This window comes from Pan paniscus, chromosome 20 (genome assembly GCF_029289425.2).
Source record: "Pan paniscus chromosome 20, NHGRI_mPanPan1-v2.0_pri, whole genome shotgun sequence".
NCBI classification, from domain to species: Eukaryota; Metazoa; Chordata; class Mammalia; order Primates; family Hominidae; genus Pan; species Pan paniscus.
The window spans coordinates 5,008,725-5,030,044 of NC_073269.2; the positions used below are offsets into that span (position 1 = coordinate 5,008,725).

Genomic DNA, 21,320 nt, shown 5'->3' on the forward strand with positions numbered 1-21,320 from the left:
CCTTGGGCAGCCTCTGGCCGCCTCTGGGCCTCAGTGCCTCTCCAGGCAGTGGACAAGCCCGGGAGGGGCCGAGGCAGTGCAGGAGGGGAGGGAGAGAAAGGAGGTGTTTTGAGAGGGCACACAGGATAGACAAGATGGCTTAGGGCAGCCCTAAGACACCAGCTGGCTTGGGACCCAGAAATGGAGGCCCGGCCTTGAAGGACTTGGCTGTAACAATAGCAGTAATAAAAATAACAGGATTAGGGCCCGGGTGGGGTAGCTCACCCCTATAATCTCAGCGCTTTGGGAGGCCAAGGCGGGCAGGTCACTTGAGGCCAGGAGTTCCAGACCAGCCTGGGCAACATAGTGAGACCCCCATCTCTACAAAAAAAAAAAAAAAAAAAAAAAAAGACCCAGGCATGGTGGCATGCTCCTGTGGTCCCAGCTACTCAGGAGGCTGAGGTGGGAAGATGGCTTGAGCCCAGGATGTCAAGGCTGCAGTGAGCTGTGTTGGCACCACTGCACTCCAGCCTGGGTGACAGAGTGAGACTCTGTTTCTAAAATAATAATAATAGCATAATTGGCCGGGCGTGGTGGTTCATGCCTGTAATCCCAGCACTTTGGGAGGCCGAGGCAGGCGAATCATGAGGTCAGGAGTTCGAGACCAACCTGGCCAACGTGGTGAAACTCCGATCTCGGTGAGCCGAGATCGTGCCACTAAACTCCAGCCTGGGGGACATAGCAAGACCCCATCTCAAAAAAAAAAAAAAAAAATTAGCCAGGTGTGGTGTCATGCACTTGTAGTCCCAGCTACTTGGGAGGGTGAGGCAGGAGAATCGCTTGAACCCAGGAGGCAGAGGTTGCAGTGAGCTGAGATCGCACCACTGGACTCCAGCCTGGGTGACGGAGTGAGACTCTGTCTCAAAATGATAATAATAATAACAACAACAACAACAATAAAAAGGCCCGGCGCGGTGGCTCACCCACGCCTGTAATTCCAGCACTTTAGGAGGCCAAGGCAAGCGGATCACGAGGTCAAGAGATCGAGACCATCCTGGCCAACATGGTGAAACCCCATATTTACTAAAAATACAAAAAATTAGCCAGGTGTGGTGGTACATGCCTGTAGTCCCAGCTAGTTGGGAGGCTGAGGCAGGAGAATGGCTTGAACCCAGGGGCAGAGGTTGCAATGAGCCGAGATTGCGCCACTGCACTCCAGCCTGGGTGACAGAGTGAGATGTCATCTTAAAAAAAAAAATAGGCCGGGCGCGGTGGCTCACGCCTGTAATCCCAGCACTTTGGGAGGCTGAGGCGGGCGGATCACGAGATCAGGAGATCGAGACCATCCTGGCTAACACAGTGAAACCCCGTCTCTACTAAAAATACAAAGAATTAGCCGGGCGTGGTGGCGGGCGCCTGTAGTCCCAGCTACTCGGGAGGCTGAGGCGGGAGAATGGCGTGAACCCGGGAGGCGGAACTTGCAGTGAGCCGAGATCGTGCCACTGCACTCCAGCCTGGGGGACAGAGCGAGACTCCATCCAAAAAAAAAAATAAGTAAAGATAAAAAAATAAAATAATAATAAAGAAAATAAAATCTAAAAATAAAAATAAAAATAACACAATAACAAGCTGTGACAATAACATCACCTGGGACTTGCTGTGCACCCCGCGCTATTCTCTCGTTTTCAGAGGATGACCACGAGGCTTGATGTGAGGCCAGACCCTCTTGGGACTCCTCGGCGCGGCCGGTGCAAGCCCGCCCTGGTGTCCAGCAGCCCCCACGCCCTGCACAGGGAGCTCAGGGCTTCCTGGCCTCCGTTTCCCAGTGGACTCGCCTGCGGTGTGGTTAGGCGGCTGGAGGGAGGTGGAGGAACGGCATTCCGGGTGGGAGGCTGCAGGAGTGTGGGTTGCAGGGGCGCGGGGTGGACCCAGAGGGGTTCACGGTGGGGGGCATGGGAAGGTGGAAAGGGGCTGCGGACCGAGCCGCGACACGAATGCCGGTGGACCCTGCAGCTGACCGCCCGCGGGTGAGGCTGGAAGTCAGTTAACATTTTACTGGGTTTGATTCTGCCCTTTGCATGTGGAATGGGTGTGCCCCACCGCTGCCCGTCCCACCCCAACCCTGAACATCAGGCTTCCCGTGGGGCCCAGCCACGGAACATTCCAGGCCTGGAGCGGCCATCTCATTTGCATGCCGCCAGGTTGTGGCTCAGGCGGCTTCTCCCGGGGGCCTGGTGGTCCCAGGCAGGGGGCCGGGCTGGGGGCTGCTCCGCCGAACCACGTCCCAGATCCAGGCCACAAAGGCGGACACCTGCGTGTACACGTCGGGGGTCTTAGGGTCGCCGCACCAGAGGCCCGAGAAGGAAACGAGGCCGTGAGCCCGGTTCCTGCACACCAGGGGCCCTCCGGAGTCGGCCTGGAGTGAAAGGAGAGGTGAGGTCAGGGCCTCTGGGAGCTGCTGCAGGCACATCTCACCACCACCCTCCCTGCCTCAGAACCCTCTGTGGCTCCCTACTGCTCTCCAAGGAAAAAGTAAATTCATTTCTCCCCTCCAGGCCCTGAGGACCCAGCCCCCACCCACTTCTCTGCCCTCCCCGCTGAGCCTCCTCGGTGCTCCACGGCCTTTGTATAGCCTGGAGACCTGTTCCTGCCCTGTGCTGGATGCTGCCTGTGTAAACATTCGAGTCTGCAGTGTTTTGGGCAGTGCACAACCTACACAGCTGTACGCGGCAGCCCTCTACTAACAGGTCTCTCTGCCTTGCGTGTGTTTCCTCAGATCTTCTAAGGATTCCTTCAAGTCTCAGCTCAAAGGTGCTCTCCTTGGAGAGGGCTCCCCGTATACTCACCCTAAAATCCCTCTTCCTACCCTCCTAACTGCCATCTAGAATCCGCTCTGATACCATCAACTGGATACTATTAGTGTGGCAGTTTTACAGATGGGGAAAAAGAGGCCCAGAGAAATCAAGTGACTTTTCCAAGGTCATGCGTCGGGAAAGTGGACAGTCTCGTTTCTCCTGGACTCGGGCTGCTGGGCTAAGTGTGTGTCCTGAACCAAGTCACTCTCTTACCTGCGGTAAAAGACCCTCCAGGGCCAGTGTCTCCCTTGGCACCTGGGGATTCGTTTATCTGGCAAGGTTTTAGGAGTGGGAGCTGCTTCCTCTCAATCTGTTACTACCGTCTACTGAATACTGCTTGTATAAATACACAAGTGTGTGGCTCTTTGTGCAGTGCGCAACCTGCACAGCTGAACATGGCAGCCCTGCATGACCCTTGCCAACTCCCTGCCTTTCCTGGGCCTCAGCTTCTCCGTCTGGTCCAACATCAATGGGACTCAGTTCCCAAGGCCCTTCCTGGCCCTGACCCTCTCTGTGGGCCTTGGTTTCCCCACACAGTAAGTGGGTGGAGCAGGGAGGGGATCTTACCGAGCAGAAACCCCGTCTGTGGCTGTCCCCACTGTGGGTGCAGAGCATGGTAAGGGTCAGGTGGCCCTTCCAGGAGCTGTTGCAGACGTCCGGGTCCAGCACTCGGACCTTGGCCTCCATCAGTCCAGGTGGCAGCTCCTCAAAGTCAGACACGAAGCCCCAGCCAGCCACCCGGCACCGTGTCCCCGCTGTGGGGGGCCTGGCCCTTCTCCCTGGCAGCCTCAGCAGCCCCACTGCAGGGCCCAGGACAGCAGAGCCGTTCAGCTGCAGGGAGAGCATGAGTTCAGGCCACTGGGCTCCCTCCCCACCCCCGCTCCTGCCTCAGTTTATCCATGGGACCCCGGTCCTGCCCTTGTGGAGCAAAATCAATGGCGGCCACCATGAGGCCGGGTCAGGAGGCCCCGTTCCTTCTGCCAACACAGGCCCCTACCCCTCAGGCCTCCAGGGTCACCATCAGCTGCCCAAAGGGTCTTTCTTTTCTTTTTTTTGAGACGGAGTCTCGCTCTGTCGCCCAGGCTGGAGTGCAGTGGCGCAATCTTGGCTCACTGCAACCTCCACCTGCCAGGTTCAACCGAGTTCTCCTGCCTCAGCCTCCCAAGCAGCTGGGATTACAGGCGTGCACCACCACACCTGGCTAATTTTGGTATTTTAGTAGAGACGGGGTTTCACCCTGTTGGCCAGGCTGTTCTCAAACTCCTGACCTCAGGTGATCCACCCACCTCAGCCTCCCAAAGTGCTGGGATTACAGAGTGAGCCGCCACGCCCAGCCTCAAAGAGTCTTTCAAACTCCATCTCCTTCCTTGCTCTAAGCCCTCCCACGGCTCCCCATTGCCCTCAGGACAAAACCTCTTTGCTCACCAGCCAGGGCCTCTGAGGGCTCTCCAGCCTCAGCCTCCCCTCTGGCCAGGCAGGATGAATTTACAGCTACTCCCTGGGCCTGCCACACACCTCCCCTCACACCGGACCCCCAGCCTGAAACACTTTTCCTATTCAGCCATCTCAGCATGGATGCCACCTCTTCCAGGAAGTCTTCCCAGACTCCCAGGCTGGCATGTGAGTCTTCTCTGGGCTCCCCGCAGCCTGTTGAGGCCGGTTTACCCAGTGAAGACTGAGTGACACCCCGGGATCTGTGTGGCCCAGCACCGGGCCTCTGGCCCTGGCCCTGGCACTTGGCACACAGCTGATGCTCAGTTAATGGGCCTGGGAAGGACGGCTCCAATCCCTGTCTCTGGTTCTCTGATTTGTGCGTCTTGGGTGCATTCCTGACATTTGTGATGTCTCACTCAGCCTCAGTTTCCCCATCTGTGCGATGGCCTCTGGGTGAACCAGCGCTGGTTCCAGGCTTCAGGGTTTCACAGATGAGAAAAATTCACCCAAAAGCTTTGGCTACTGGCACTTGCTCCTCCTCCTTTTTTTTTTTTTTTTCAGAGTCTTGCTCTGTCGTCCAGGCTGGAATGCAGTGGCGCAATCTCGGCTCACGGCAACCTCCGCCTCTCGGGTTCAAGAGATTCTCCTGCCTCAGCCTCTGGAATTTAATTTTGGGACGCTGGGTAGAAGCGTCAGGGAAGGGAGTCGTCCCTCGAGCAGGAGGGGGCCAGGCGGGTCTGCATGGATGCACCACATGTGGGAGGAGCAGCTTCCCACCCGGAGAACTCCACCCAGGGACTTTTTTTTTTTTCAGATGGAGTCTCACTCTGTCACCCAGGCTGGAGTGCAGTGGCACGATCTCGGCTCACTGCAACCTCTGCCTCCCGGGTTCAAGTGATTCTCCTGCCTCAGCCTCCCGAGTAGCTGGGATTACAGGCACCCACCACCAGGCTCAGCTAATTTTTTAATTTTTAGTAGAGATGGGGTTTCACCACGTTGCCCAGTCTGGTTTCGAACTCCTGACCTCAAATGATATACCCGCCTTGGCCTCCCAAAGTGCTGGGGTTACAGGTGTGAGCCACCACGCCCAGCCCCACACAGGGACTTTAAGCGTCTCCTCCACATAGGGCAGGGGCCTGAGAGGCACATTCATTCCGTTTCAGCATAAACTTTGAGCGCTTGCTGTGTGCCATAAATGGCCATAAAGGTGACAAAAAATCCCTGCCCGTTAGGTTCAGAGGAAGCGGGAATGAGGAAGCGGGTGGTCCAGGGGTTAGCAGGTGACAAGCAGGTGATGACAGGGCCGGAAGGGTGGTCCAGGGGTTAGCAGGAGACGACAGGGCCGGAAGGGTGGTCCACGGGTTAGCAGGTGACGACGGGGCCGGAAGGGTGGTCCAGGGGTTAGCAGGAGACGACGGGGCCGGAAGGGTGGTCCAGGGGTTAGCAGGTGACGACAGGGCCGGAAGGGTGGTCCAGGGGTTAGCAGGTGACGACGGGGCCGGAAGGGTGGTCCAGGGGTTAGCAGGTGACGACGGGGCCGGAAGGGTGGTCCAGGGGTTAGCAGGTGACGACGGGGCCGGAAGGGTGGTCCAGGGGTTAGCAGGAGACGACGGGGCCGGAAGGGTGGTCCAGGGGTTAGCAGGAGACGACGGGGCCGGAAGGGTGGTCCAGGGGTTAGCAGGTGACGACGGGGCCGGAAGGGTGGTCCAGGGGTTAGCAGGAGACGACGGGGCCGGAAGGGTGGTCCAGGGGTTAGCAGGTGACGACGGGGCCGGAAGGGTGGTCCAGGGTTTAGCAGGTGACGACGGGGCCGGAAGGGTGGTCCAGGGGTTAGCAGGAGACGACGGGGCCGGAAGGGTGGTCCAGGGGTTAGCAGGTGACGACGGGGCCGGAAGGGTGGTCCAGGGGTTAGCAGGTGACGACGGGGCCGGAAGGGTGGTCCAGGGGTTAGCAGGTGACGACGGGGCCGGAAGGGTGGTCCAGGGGTTAGCAGGTGACGACGGGGCCGGAAGGGTGGTCCAGGGGTTAGCAGGTGACGACGGGGCCGGAAGGGTGGTCCAGGGGTTAGCAGGTGACGACGGGGCCGGAAGGGTGGTCCAGGGGTTAGCAGGTGGTGACGGGGCCGGAAGGGTGGTCCAGGGGTTAGCAGGAGATGATGGGGCCGGAAGGGTGGTCCAGGGGTTAGCAGGTGACGACGGGGCTGGAAGGGTGGTCCAGGGGTTAGCAGGAGATGATGGGGCTGGAACAGGGTTGCAGGGAGGGGGGATGTGGTCCAGGGCGGCCTCCTGGGAAGGTAACATTTGAGCAAAGACTTGACAGGCATGAGGGGAAAGGCTCGCGCTGTCTGGGGAACTGGTGCACTGGGTACAGCTGGTGCGGAGCTCGGAGCGGAGACTGTGCTGGGGATGGGATGGGATGGCCCAGCCGGGAGGTCTGTTGGCCTCGAGTCAGAAAGGTGACAGGCATGGATTAGCAGGGCCTGTGGGCACCAGGAGGATTTGTCCTGCAGGAGGTGGGAGCCACTGGGGGGTCCAGGGCAGAGGAGGAATGGGACCTGACGTCCAACTGTCTTTAAAACCTAAGTCAGGCCAGGCGCAGCAGCTCAGGTTTGTAATCCCAGCACTTTGCGGGGCTGAGGCAGGAGGATTGCCTGAGTCCAGGAGGTCAAGACCAGCCTGGGCAACATGGTGAAACCCCGTCTCTACTAAAAATATAAAAATTCGCCCGGCGCAGTGGTACACGCCCGTGATCCCAACACTTTGGGAGACCAAGGTGGGCGGATCACTTGAGGACCGGAGTTAAGACCAGGCTGGCCAACATGGTGAAATCCCATCTCTACTAAAAATACAAAAATTAGCCAGGCGTGGTGGTGGGCGCCTGTGATCCCAGCTACTCGGGAGGCTGAGGCAGGAGAATCGCTTGAACCCGGGAGATGGAGGTTGCAGTGAGCCCTGACTGTGCCACTGCACTCCAGCCCAGGCGCCAAAGTGAGACTCTGTCTCAAAAAATAGGCCAGGGTTGGGAGGCAGAGGCAGGCGGATCACGAGGTCAAGAGATCGAGACCATCCTGGCCAACATGGTGAAACCATCTCTACTAAAAATACAAAACTTAGCTGGGCTTGGTGGCGGGTGCCTGTAATCCCAGCTACTTGGGGGGCTGAGGCAGGAGAATCGCTTGAACCTGGGAGGCAGAGGCTGCAGTGAGCCGAGATCGTGCTACTGTACTCCAGCCTGGGGGACACAGGGAGACACTGTCTGAAAAAAAAAAAAAAATAGCCCAGGGCTGCTTCTCCTGGAAAACACTAAACGGCGGATGACGCCGGTGCAGTGGGGCGGCCCTGGGATGGGGAACGGCGCTGGCTTCCCCCGAGGCTTCGGCACTGGCTTCCGGGCTGGGGCCGCGGAGCTCACAGAGGCAAGACAGAGGATAAGGAGTAGACGCCTGTCACCAAGCTGGGCCGCCTGGTCAAGGACATAAAGATCATGTCCCTGGAGGAGGTCTGTCTCTTCTCCCTGCCCATCAAGGAATCTGAGATCATTGACCTTTTCCTGAGGGCCTCTCTCTGAAGGACGAGGTTTTGGAGATTATGCCAGTGCAGAAGCAGATCCGCACCGGCCAGAGCACCAGGATCGAGGCGTCTGTTCCCACCGGGGACTACAATGGCCACGTCGGTCTGGGTGTTGAGTGCTCCAAGGAGGTAGCCACTGCCATCTGCGGGGCCGTCATCCTGGCCAAGCTCTCCGTTGTCCCCATGCACAGAGGCTACTGGGGGAACAAGATCGGCAAGCCCTACACCGTCCCTGGCAAGGTGACAGGCCGCTGTGGCTCTGCGCTGGTGTGCCTGATCCCCGTGCCTGGGGCGCTGGCATCGTCTGGGCACCTGTGCCCAAGAAGCTGCTCATGATGGCTGGTATCGGTGACTGCTACACCTTAGCCAGGGGCTGCACTGCCACCCTGGGCCACTTTGCCAAGGCCGCCTCTGATATCCTCTCTAAGACCTACAGCTGCCTGACCCCTGACCTCTGTATTCCCCAAGTCTCTCTTTCAGGTATTCACTGGCCATCTTGTGAAGACTCACGCCAGAGTCTCCGTGCAGACACCCGGCTCCAGCTGTGGTTACAACATAGGGTTTCATACACGAAAAATAAAGTGAATTAAGCCTGGAAAAAAAAATGGCCAGGCACGATGGCTCACGCCTGTAATCCCAACACTTTGGGAGGCTGAGGTGGGTGGATCACTGGGTCAGGAGTTCGAGACCAGCCTGGCCAACATAGTGAAACCCCATCTCTACTAAAAACACAAAAAACTAGCCAGGTCTGGTGGCGAGTGCCTGTAATCCCAGCTACTTGGGTGGCTGAGGCAGGAGAATCACTTGAGCCTGGGAGGCAGAGGTTACAGTGAGCCGAGATGGCGCCATTGCACTCCAGCCCCGGTGACAGTTCGAGACTCTGACTCAAAAAAAAAAAAAGAAAAGAAAAGTAGGCCGGGCTCGGTGGCTCACGCTTGTAATCCCAGCCCTTTGAGAGGCCGAGGCAGGTGGATCATTTGAAGTCAGGAGCTTGAGACCAGCCTGGCCAACATGGTGAAACCCCGTCTCTACTAAAATACAAAAATTAGATGGGCTTGGTGGCGGGCACCTGTAATCCCATGTACTTGAGAGGCTGAGGCAGGAGAATCACTTGAACCCGGGAGGTTGAGGTTGCAGTGAGCCAAGATGGCGCCATTGCCCTCCAGCCCGAGCGACAGAGCGAGAGACTGTCTCAAAAACTAAACATATGTCAGATCCACCCCCGGGGCCACCCCACCCCCGGGGCTCACCCGCAGCAGGCAGATGTCGTTTGCGTGGGTCATGGGGTGGTAGTCGGGGTGCATGGTGAGAGCATCGATGCCAAACACCTGCTGGGTGGGCTCCGCGGCACTCAGGACGTGGGCGCCCAGCACCACCAGGCCAGTGCGGAGGTCTCTGCAGGGAGGAGGTGGTGGGTGAGACGGGGGTGAGGGCTGCCCGTCCTGGGCCTCGGTCCACTCATCTATGAAACAGAGGCCCAGGCCGGGCACGGTGGCTCACACCTGTAATCCAGCACTTTGGGAGGGTGAGGAGGGTGGATCACCTGAGGTCGGGAGTTCAAGACCAGCCTGATCAACATGGAGAAACCCCGTCTCTACTAAAAATACAAAATTAGCCGGGTGTGGTGGCACATGCCTGTCATCCCAGCTACTCGGGAGGCTGAGGCGGGAGAATTGCTTGAGCCCGGAAGGCGGAGGTTGCAGTGAGCTGAGATTGCACCATTGCACTCCAACCTGAGCGACAGAACAAGACTCCGTCTCAAAAAAACAAAAAAAACAATTACTTTTGCATCAACTTAATATTCTTTTTCTTTTTTCTTTCTTTTTTTTGAGACAGAGTCTCACTCTGTCCCCTAGGCCAGAGTGCAATCGAGGCTTACTGCAACCTCTGCCTCCTGGGTTCCGGTGATTCTCCTGCCTCAGCCCTCCAAGCAGCTAAGACTACAGGCGTGCGCCACCACTCCCAGCTAATTTTTGTATTTTCAGTAGAGATGGGATTTCACCATGTTGGCCAGGCTGGTCTCGATCTCCTGACCTGAAGTGATCCACCCGCCTCGGCCTCCCAAAGTGCTGGGATTACAGGCGTGAGCCACCGTGCCCAGCCACCAATTTAATATTATGATAATAAATTAATAATTATGTTTATTATTATTCCTACCTCCAATATAGAATTAACTGCAATAGTTGTGGTATTAATTTGAATCATTATTATAAAAACATATTTAGAATGAAGATAATACTTATTATATTATAAGTTCTACTTCAATTATAATATTAACTACAGTAATTTCAATATTCTCCTTTTTTTATTTCTTTAATTTTTTTTTTTTGAGACGGAGTCTCGCTCTGTCACCCAGGCAAGATTGCAGTGGTGCAATCTTGGCTCTCTGCAAGCTCCACCTCCCTGGTTCCCGCCATTCTCCTGCCTCAGCCTCCTGAATAGCTGGGACTACAGGCGCCTGCCACCATATCCGGCTAATTTTTTGTATTTTTTTTTTAGTAGAGACGGGGTTTCACCGTGTTAGCCAGGACAGTCTCGATCTCCTGACCTCGTGATCCGCCTGCCTCGGCCTCCCAAAGTGCTGGGATTACAGGCGTGAGCCACCGCACCCGGCTTTATTTTTTATTTTTATTTTTTGAGACAAGGTCTCACTCTGTCACCCAGGCCGCAGTGGTGTGATCACAGCTCACTGCAGCCTTGACCTCCCAGGCTCAAGCGAGCCTCCCACAGCAGCCTTTCAAGTAGCTGGGACCACAGAAGCACAGCTCCGGTGCAGAGGACTCTGCGGGGAGGAGGGGGTGGGTGAGATGGGGGTGACGGCTGCCTGTCTGGGCCTCAGTCCACTCATCTATGAAACGGAGGCCCAGTAATCCATTTAATGCTCACGCCGGCCCCGTGATAATATTAGGTTGATGCAAAAGTAATTGCACGAAAAAAATTAAATGGCAAAAACCACAATTAACTTTTTTTTTTTTCCGACAGAATCTCACTCTTTCCCCTAGGCTGGAGTGCACTGGTGCCATCTCGGCTCACTGCCACCTCCACCTCCCGGGTTCAAGTGATTCTCCTACCTCAGCCTCCCGAGTAGCTGGGGATGCGTACAGCCACTCGCTACCATGCCCAACTAATTTTCGTATTTTTTTTTTTGAGACAGAGTCTCGCTCTGTCCTCCAGGCTGGAGTGCAGTGGGGCGATCTCGGCTCACTGAAAGCGCCGCCTCCCAGGTTCACGCCATTCTCCTGCCTCAGCCTCCTGAGTAGCTGGGACTACAGGCGCCTGCCACCACATCTGGCTAATTTTTTTGTATTTTTAGTAGAGATGGAGTTTCACTGTATTAGCTAGGATGGTCTCGATCTCCTGACCTCGTGATCCTCCTGCCTCGGCCTCCCAAAGTGCTGGGATTACAGGCATGAGCCACCGCACCCAGCCTAATTTTCGTATTTTTAGTAGAGACAGAGTTTCACCATGTTGGCCAGGCTGGTCTCATACTCCTGACCTCAAACAATCCACCGTGTCCCAACGTGAGGGGGACTGCAGGCTGGCGGGGGAGCTGGGGACACTGCAGCCCAGGACCAACCTATCCCGTGCCTGGTGGGGGCTCCTGCAGGAGGGGACCCACCCACCTTGGCCCCAATATACATTTTAATAGTTATTATAACAATATGTTTAAAACGAGGCAGGGCATGGCGGCTCACACCTGCAATCCCAGCACTTTGGGAGGCAGAGGCGGGTGGATCATTTGAAGTCAGGAGTTTGAGACCAGGCTGGCCAACATGGTGAAATCCAGTCTCTACTAAAAGTACAAAAATTCACCGGGCATGGTGGCAGGCGCCTGTCATCCCAGCTGCTCGGGAAGCTGAGGCAGGAGAATCGCTTGAGCCCGGGAGGTGGAGGTTGCAGTGAGCCAAGATTGCACCGTTGCACTCCAGCCTGGGGAACCGAGACTGCCTCAAAAAAAAAAAAAAAAAAAAAAGAACATAGTGACAGTTACAGTAACAGAATATGTACTTGTTGCGCCTGTTGCTTCTTCTGTGCTTCTTTTGCCTCACTGCCTTCTCCTCCTGTTTTCCCTTTGTTGCCCCTTAAATCCAGCCCCTGCTGAGACTCCCCCTCCTGCAGGAGCCATGGCGCCCCCAGTTCCCCCGCCAGCCTGGAGTCCCCCTCATGTCGGGATACGGTGTCCAGAAGGAAGGGGCCCGACAGGTGAGCTCACCTGTGGCTGAAGCAGTGGGCGGCCGAGACTACCCAGCGGGCTTGCAGCAGGAAGCCTCCGCAGTGATGTTGGCCCCCGAAGCGCACGGATGCCATGTAGGGCCTGGAGTGGGGGGTCACCTCGTGGCCCCCGATGATCTGGGCCCCCCAGGAGCCTGCTGGAGGGACGGCCTGAGTCAGGGACGAGGCGGGAGGAAGGGATGACGGGGCTGGGGTCAGGGCAGGGGGAGAAGTAGCGGCCGAGACAGAGACGGGGGGTGAGATTCGAGACGGAGAGACCCAGAGAGCTGGAGACAGAGCCCAGACAAGCCCCCCAGATGCGCTGGGAGGGGCTCCCGAGCCCGGGAGATCCAGGGCTGGGCTGGGCAGAGACCCCGGGTCCGATTTGCATCCATTTCCAGCAGAGGCAGCTACAGGGGCTCGGTGGATGGAGCAGGTGGAGCTCTCCCCAGGTCCTCCCGGGACTGGGGGTTCCTGGGTGTGGCCCCCGTACGGGGACTCGGTGGGGGCCTGGGTGGGGATCCCGGGGGGCTCCTCACCAGGGGGCTTCACGGGCAGCATCAGGGCGGTGGCCACGGTCAGCAGCGGACGTCCCCAGCCCCTCAACCCGAGCCCCATGGCAGACGCAGGCTGGCGTCTCCCTGCAGAGGTCTTCGGGCCGTGGCTCCCACCCTCAGCCAACGGCCGGAAAGGGGGAGCCTGGCTGTGGCCTGTGGTCGGGAGGCCCCACCAGCAACGCCTGGAGCCCAGGCGGGCGTTTCTGAGAAATCGATGGTCTCAGGTGGTGGCTGGTAATAATCATGTTGATAATAATCATTGTCCCCTAGTCCGGAAACAGGGAGAGGAGGAGACAGCTCTGGGGCTGCAAGTGACCTCAGGAAGGCACTTGACCCTTCTGTGCCTCAGTTTACCCAGCCTCCACGTGGCCCAGCATGTGTGGGGAGCTTTCCGAGGAACCGAGGTCACAGCGGCACTCGAGACCCGCATCTCCCCTCCGGCCCCCACCCCGCAAACCCCAGTCTTCCCATCTCCAAACCCAGTGCCGACCTCAGGGCTGTGGGGACAGCGAGGAAGGCCGGTCTCCTGGGAAGCTCTGATGATTTCTGCCTTTATTTTATTTTTATTTTTATAGGTGGGGTTTTGCTATGTTGCCCAGGCTGGTCTCAAACTCCTGGGCTCCAGCGATCCTCCCTCCTCGGCCTTCCAAAGTGCTGAGATCACAGAAGACAGCCACTGCACCTGGCAGATTTCTGCCTTTATTCAGCAGTTATTGAGTGCCTAGTGTATACCAGACCTCATGCTAGGAGGTGAGGATGCGGCAGTGACCGCAACCCAGCCTGTAGCACTGACGTTCTGTGGGGTCCGGAGTCCAGTGGGACATGGCTGTACCTGGGGGTCTTCACCTTTCTTTTCTTTTCTTTTTTTTTTTTTTTGAGATGGAGTCTTGCTCTTGTTGCCCAGGCTAGAGTGGAATGGCACCATCTCGGCTCACCGCAACCTCTATCTCCCGGGTTCGAGTGATTCTCCTTCCTCAGCCTCCCGAGTAACTGGAAATACAGGCGCCCGCCACCACGCCCAGCTAATTTTGTTTCTGTATTTTTAGTAGAGATGGGGTTTCACCATATTAGCCAGGATGGTCTCGATCTCCTGACCTCATGATCCGCCCGCCTTGGCCTCCCAAAGTGCTGGGATTACAGGCATGAGCCACCGTGCCCGGCCTTTTTTTTTTTTTTTTTTTTTGAGAAGGAATCTTGCTCTTGTTGCCCAGGCTAGAGTGCAGTGGCGCGATCTTGGCTCACCGCAACCTCTGTCTCCTGAGTTCAAGGGATTCTCCTTCCTCAGCCTCCTGAGTAACTGGGATTACAGGTGCCCACGACCACGCCCCGCTAAATTTGTGTGTTTAGTAGAGACGGAGTTTCTCCATGTTGGTCAGGCTGGTCTCGAACTCCCGACCTCAGGTGATCCACCTGCCTCAGCCTCCCAAAGTGCTGGGATTACAGGCCTGAGCCACTGCGCCCGGCCCGGCAGGTCTTCACCTTTCAGTGGGAGCGTTCTTAGTGGCAAAGTTCAGATCGTAAATTGCAGCTCACACAGCCGGGTGATGGCGTTCACAGCAGTGGCTGGCAGTGGGGTGCTCGTCAGTGCTTAATAATGGACAGGCTGGGGCCGGGCGCAGTGGCTCACGCCTATAATCCCAGCACTTTGGGAGGCCGAGGCAGGTGGATCACCTGAGGTCAGGAGTTCAAGACCAGCCTGGCCAACATAGTGAAACCCCGTCTCTACTTAAAGTACCAAAATTAGTCAGGCGTGGTGGCAGGTGCCTGTCATCCCAGCTACTTGGGAGGCTGAGGCAGGAGAATCGCTTGAACCGGGAGGTGGAGGTGGCAGTGAGCCGAGATTGCACCATTGCACTCCAGCCTGGGCGACAGAGCAAGACTCCATCCCAAAAAAAAAAAAAGTCATCGTTGAACGCTCCAGACCTGTGTTTTACCAAATGTAAAGTGTTCTCAATAAAGAATGAAGTGACATGAAGCAACAGGAAATGCGTGGAAAGGAAGGTATGAAAAGGCCCCACAATGAACTCGGGCTCTGCGAGATGTGGGCGGCCTCTGGAAGCTAAAAAACGGCAGGAAACGAATTTTCTCCTGGAGCCTCCAGGAAAAGCCAGCCCTACCGATGCCCTGACGTTAGCCCAGCAGGGCCTGCAGGGGCTTCTGACCTCCAGCACTGCCAGAGAATAAATTGGTGCCATTTTGTTTATTATTATTATTATTATATTTTCTTGAGATGGAGTCTCTCTCTTTCGCCCAGGCCAGACTGCAGTGGCGCGATCTCGGCTCACTGCAAGCTCCGCCTCCTGGGTTCATGCCATTCTCCTTCCTCAGCCTCCCAAGTAGCTGGGACTATAGGTGCCCGCCACCACGCCCGGCTGATTTTTTGTATTTTTAGTAGAGATGGGGTTTCACCACGTTAGCCAGGATGGTCTCAATCTCCTGACCTCGTGATCTGCCCGCCTCAGCCTCTCAAAGTGCTGGGATTACAGGTGTGAGCCGCCGCGCCCAGCCTCATTTATTATGTATATATTTATTTTGAGACAGGGAGACAGGGTCTTGCTCTGCCGACCAGGCTGGAGTGCAGTGGTGCAATCAAAGCTCACTGCAGCCTCGACCTCCTAGGCTCAAGCCATCCTCCCACCTCAGCCTCCCAAGTAGCTGGGACCACAGGCACCTGCCATCACCAGGCCCGGCTCATTATTTCATTTTTTGTGGAGATGGGGTTTTGCCATGTTGCCCAGGCTGGTCTTGAACTCCTGGCCTCGAGCAATCCTCCAGCCTCGGCTTCCCGGAGTGCTGGGATTACAGGTGTGAGCCACCATGTCTGGCCCAAGTTGGTATCATTTTAAATCACTACGTTTCTGGGAATTTGTTACAGCAGCTGCAGGAAAGATTTTGGGAAATGGAAAGCTGTTTCCAGGGCCTGGGGACAGGTGGGACCCCAGCTCAGGGTCCGTGTACTTGGGGACCATTTCCTGCTCTGCTGTGGTCTACTGGACCGTCTGGCATCGCTGTGACCGCATGGGCCGTGCTCCATCAATATTGTTTTTTTGTGTGTGGGTGTTTTTTTTTTTTTTTTTTTTTTTAGATGGAGTCTCGATCTGTCGCCAGGCTGGAGTGCAGTGGCGTGATCTCAGCTCACTGCAACCTCAGTGTCCCGGGTTCAAGCGATTCTCCTGCCTCAGCCTCCCCAGTAGCTGAGACTACAGGCGTCTGCCCCCACGCCCGGCTTATTTTTTATATTTTTAGTGGAGATGGGGTTTCACTATGTTGGCCAGGCTGGTCTTGAACTCCTGACCTCGTGATCCGCCCGCCTTGGCCTCCGAAAATGCTGGGATTACAGGCATGAGTCACCGCGCCCGGCCCTGTTTTTATCTTTTAGAGACAGGGTCTCCTTCTGTCGCCCAGGCTGGAGTGCAGTGGTTTGATCTCGGCTCACTGCATCCTCTGCCTCCTGAGTTCAAGCGATCCTACTGCCTTAGCCTCCCAAGTAGGTGGGATTACAGGTGCCTGCCACCACGCCCGGCTAATTTTTGTGTTTTTTTGTTTTGTTTTGTTTTATTTGTTTGGTAGAGATGGGTTTCGCCATATTGCCCAGGCTGGTCTCAAACTCCTGAGCTCAAGTGATCAGCCTGCCTCGGCCTCCCAAAGTGCTGGGATTACAGGCGTCAGCCATCGCACCCGGCTGTCCGTCAATATTGTCGAACGACTGGACAGCAGGCACTCTGGTCTCCACGGTCGTCGCGTCAACACGAGTGGGTCCCCTGGACTTGCTCCTACCTCCCCTGCTGCCCTCCGTCGCGGAGCACTGAGGCAGAGACCTGGAAAACGTCCCCAGCTCCACGGGCGTTAGAAGGAGAATTGCCCGAAGCTGCAGGCGTGTGCGTGTGAAACTTTGTTCCCTCACGATGCTGTCCCTGTCCCGGTCGCTGATGGGGACACAGTAGGGAGAGGGTAAGCGCCTTAGAGCCAGGGGGCCGGGGCTGCTGCCTTGGAGGAGCTCCCACTGCCTCTCGGGACCAGAGCTGGGCCATTTCCTTCCCTTTTGGTGAACAGTTGTGAAATAAACAACCGTCCTCCAGAGTCTCAGAAAACCGAGCTCCTGGCAGCCCTGAGGAGGGGGCTGAGTGGGAGTCACTGTTCCCACTTCCCAAACTGAGGCCCAGAGAGGGGAGCCGATTTGTCTGGGGCCGCACAGCACAGGGTCTTGACCCATGAGCCGCTGGACTGCGATTCTCCTGGAGGGTGTCTCCATGGCAGATCTGAGCGGCTCTTCAGGAGCTCAGACACCAGCCACTGCAGGGAGTCAACAGCAATGGTGACAACAGCTTCCTTTATTGTATTTAATTTTACATTTTTATTTTATTTATTTTATTTTTTTGAGACGGAGTCTCGCTCTGTCGCCCAGGCTGCAGTGCAGTGGTGCAATCTCGGCTCACTGCAAGCTCCGCCTCGTGCGTTCAAGTGATTCTCCTGTCTCAGCCTCCTGAGTAGCTGGGATTGCAGGCGCCCACCACCACGCCCAGCTAATTTTTTGTATTTTTAGTGGAGATGGGGTTTCACCATGTTGGCTAGGCTGGTCTTGAACTTCTGATGGCAGGTGATCCACCCGCCTGGGCCTCCCAAAGTGCTGGGATGACAGGCATGAGCCACCGCGCCCGGCCCCTCCCCTGCGAAAAATTGTTTTTCAAGACAAGATGTTGCCTCGTCGCTGAGACTGCAATCACAGCTCACTGCAGCCTCTGCCTCCTGGCTCCGCCTTCCCTGTAGCTGGGACCACAGGCTCACAAAACCACCAGGGTAATTAAAAAAAAAAAAAGCTAGACACGGTGGCTCACGCCTGTCATCCCAGCACTTTGGGAGGCCGAGGCTGGTAGATCACGAGGTCAGGAGATCGAGACCATCCTGGCTAACACGGTGAAACCCCGTCTCTACTAAAAATACAAAAAATTAGCCGGGCGTGGTGGCGGGCGCCTGTAGTCCCAGCTACTCGGGAGGCTGAGGCAGGAGAATGGCGAGAACCCAGGAGGCGGAGCTTGCAGTGAGCCGAGATTGCGCCATTGCACTCCAGCCTGGGCGACAGAGCAAGACTCCATCTCAAAAAAAAAAAAAAAAAGTTTTTTTGTAGAGATGGGGTCTCACTATGCCGCCCAGGCTGGCCTCAAACTGACCTCGACTGATCCTCCCACCTTGGCTTCCCAAAGTGCTGGTGTAATAGGCATGAGCCACTGAGCCTGGCCTCACTTTATTTTTTATTTTTATTTATTTATTTACTGTTTTTTTTGAGATGGAGTTTCACTCCTATCGCCTACGCTGAAGTGCAATGGCACGATCTCAGCTCACCACAACCTCCACCTCCTGGGTTCAAGCAATTCTGCCTCAGCCTCCCGATTAGCTGGGATTATAGGTGCCCACCACCACGCCCAGCTAATTATGTATTTTTTTAGCAGAGACGGGATTTCTCCATGTTGGTCAGGCTGGTCTTGAACTCCTGACCTCAGGTGATCTGCCCACCTCAGCCTCCCAAAGTGCTGGAATTACAGGCGTGAGCCACCGCACTCAGCCTCACTTTATTTTTATTTTTTTGAGACAGATGCTTTGTCACCCAGGCTGGAGTACAGTGGTGCGATCTCCGCTTACTGCAACCTCTGCCTCCCAGGTTGAAGCGATTCTCCTACCTCAGCCTCCCAAGTAGGTGGGACTACAGGTGTGTGCCACCATGCCTGGCTAATTTGTTTTGTATTTTCAGTACAGACAGGATTTCATTGTGTTAGCCAGGATCGTCTCGTTCTCCTGACCTTGTGATCTGCCTGCCTCGGCCTCCCAAAGTGCTGGGATTACAGGCATGAGCGTCTGTGCCCAGCCTCACTTTATTTTTTAACCCCAATAAATGTATATCCACAGGAAATTGCTTCTTTTTTTTTTTTTTTTTTTTGAGAGGGAGTCTCACTCTGTCACCCATGCTGGAGAGCAGTGGTGTGATCTTGGCTCTCAGCAACCTTTTCCTCCTGAGTTCAAGAGATTCTCCTACCTCAGTCTCCCAAGTAGCTGGGATTACAGGCATGCGCCACCACGCCCAGCTAATTTTTTTTTGAGATGGAGTTTCGCTCTTGTTGCCCAGGCTGGAGTGCAGTGGTACGATCTCAGCTCACTGCAACCTCTGCCTCTCGGGTTCAAGCGATTCTCCTGCCTCAGTCTCCTGAGTGGCTGGAATTACAGGCACCCACCACCACGCCCAGCTAATTTTGTATTTTTAGTAGAGACGGGGTTTCGCCATGTTGGTCAGGCTGGTCTTGAACTCCCAACCTCAGGTGATCTGCCTGCCTTGGCCTCTCAAAGTGCTGGGATTACAGGCGTCGCCAACGCGCCTGATCTTTTTTTGTATTTTTAGCAGAGACAGGTTTCGCCCTGTTAGCCAGGCTGCTCTCGAACTCCTGACCTCAGAGGATCCACCCGCCTCGGCCTCCCAAAATGTTAGGATTACAGGCGTGAGTCCCCGTGCCCGGACCTGCTTCCTCTTTCTTGAAATGGAAGATAGCTGCCTTAAGAATACACATAGCACTGGCTGGGCGCAGTGGCTCGTGCCTGTAATCCCAGCACTTTGGGAGACTGAGGCAGGCGGATCCCCTGAGGTCAAGAGTTCCAGACCAGCCTGGCTAACATGGCGAAACCCCATCTCTACTAAAAATACAAAAATTAGCTGGGTGCAGTGGTGCGTGCCTGTAATCCCAGCTACTCAGGAGGCTGAGGCAGGAGGATCACTTGAACCTGGGAGGAGGAGGTTGCAGTGAGCCAAGATTGCACCGTTGCACTCCAGCCTGGGCGACAGAGTGAGACTCCATCTCAAAAAAAAAAAAAAAAAGAATACACATAGCACAACCCAACACTGCCTGCCTTCCAGCCAGACTGGAGAGGGCTGGCTTGGCCGCTGCTGGGGGTCCCTGAGCTGTCCAAAGGCCCTGCTCCCCAGAGCTCTCTGGCCTCGGTTTCCCCATCTAGGGAATGGGTTGCCCTGGGGCAATGCCGAGAGCGCTGATGAGAATTCAGCAAGGTTGGCTGGGCGCAGTGGCTCACGTCTGTAATCCCAGCACTTTGGGAAGTTGAGGCGGGCAGGTCACCTGAGGTCAGGAGTTCGAGACCAGCCTGGCCAACATGGTGAAACCCCATCTCTACTAAAAATGCAAAAATTAGCTGGGCGTGGTGGCGGGCACCTGTAATTCCAGCTACTCGGAAGGCTGAGGCAGGAGAACTGCTTGAACCCAGGAGATGGAGGTTGCAGTGAGCTGTGATCGCGCCACTGCACTCCAGCCTGGGTGACAAGAACGAGACTCTGTCTGAAAAAAAAAAACCAAAACAGCAAGGTACTAGATGCAGCATGCTGGTGGGGACTGGGGCCCTGGCGTCCCTTGTAAAGCACCTGTTTGCCCATCCGTAAGCTGGATCCTGCCCCGTCCTTCCCATGGAAGCCATCACAGTCAGAGAAGAGGGTAGAAGACAGGAAACCATCCATTCATTCACTCAACTCACTCCGTGAGCATTTATTGAGCACCTACTGTGTACAGACAGTGTTGTGGGCCTTGGGGACTCAGCAGTGAAGAAGACAGGCAAGTTCCTGCCCTTGTGGGGCTGACATTCAGCAGAGAGGCAGGAAGGAAACGCTGAACACAACATGTAAATGACATTGGCTGTCAGAAGAATTTAGTGGGAAAGAGAGTGTGGACGGACAAGAGGAATAGCAAACGCCGGGCACGGTGGCTCACGCCTGTAATCCCAGCACTTTGGGAGGTCGAGGCAGGTGAATCACCTGAGGTCAGGAGCTCCAGACCAGTCTGGCCAACATGGTGAAACCCCGTCTCTACCAAAAATACAAAAATTAGCCAGGCATGATGGTGGGCACCTGTAATCCCAGCTACTCAGGAGGCTAAGGTGGAAGGATGGCTTGAACCCAGGAGGTGGAGGTTGCAGTGAGCTGAGATTGCGCCATTGCCCTCCAGCCTGGGCAACAGAGCAAGACTCTGTCTCAAAAAAAAAAAAAATTAGCCACGTGTGGTGGTGCACATCTGTAGTCCCAGATACTCAGGAGGCTGAGGTGGGAGGATTACCTGATGGGGGAGGTCGAGGCTGCAGTGAGCCAAGATCACATCACTGCACTCCGGCCTGGGTGGCAGAGTGAGACCCTATCTTATTCAAAAAAATAAAAACAACAAGGGTACCGAGGGTACCCAGTGACAATGGGGAAGCTGGGGAAGTTCTCCCCAGAGGAACACACAAGGCGTCTAACAGCAGGTGTCTGGATGGCTGAAGCCCAAGCTGGTTGTGGGGCAAGGAGAGGTGAGGAGGGAAGAGACAGGATTGTCTGGGCTCAGCTGTGCCTTGTGGGGCTGCAGGGCACTGGGGAACCATAGATGGTGTTTGAGCTGGGGCAGGCCAGGGCATATTTCTCTGGTGAAAGAGCGGAGTAGGGAGAGGAGGTGGGGAGACCCGGAGGCGACATGGCTCAGGGTTGGGGTGGGGGCCATAAGGCCTCAGCTAAAGTCATGGCTGGGGAGAGGCGAGGCGGGTCTCTGACTCAGGGACAGGGGAGGAGTGAGGTTTTGGGGCCCACCTATAGCTTCCGGTCGTCCAAGGCTCCAGAGGGTGGCCAGATCTGCAAGGAGTGGTGGGGCGTGCTGGGCGGAGCCCCGGGGTGGAGCTCTACGGAAGTAGGAAGGGCAGGG

At 56.0% G+C, this 21,320-nt stretch overlaps 1 protein-coding gene across 1 annotated transcript; it reads right to left on the reverse strand.

Annotated features, from left to right (window-relative positions):
* Positions 1-1,057: 1,057 nt before the first annotated feature.
* Positions 1,058-18,763, reverse strand: PRSS57 (serine protease 57). Its single transcript, XM_034945697.3, has 4 exons — positions 12,051-18,763; positions 9,088-9,232; positions 3,402-3,665; positions 1,058-2,395 (listed from the first exon to the last, which is right to left on the reverse strand). The coding sequence occupies exons 1-4, from the start codon at positions 12,665-12,667 to the stop codon at positions 2,189-2,191; spliced, it is 1,233 nt and encodes a 410-aa protein (XP_034801588.1). The 5' UTR covers positions 12,668-18,763; the 3' UTR covers positions 1,058-2,188.
* Positions 18,764-21,320: the final 2,557 nt, after the last annotated feature.

Excerpts from the sequence above, each read along its gene's own strand:
- PRSS57 (XM_034945697.3), bottom strand. The coding sequence starts at position 12,667 with ATGGGGCTCGGGTTGAGGGGCTGGGGACGTCCGCTGCTGACCGTGGCC. Across the intron at positions 9,233-12,050 it reads GCCCACTGCTTCAGCCACAG|AGACCTCCGCACTGGCCTGG; the intron begins GTGAGCTCACCT and ends TCCTCCCTGCAG. Across the intron at positions 2,396-3,401 it reads ACAGACGGGGTTTCTGCTCG|GCCGACTCCGGAGGGCCCCT; the intron begins GTAAGATCCCCT and ends CTTTCACTCCAG.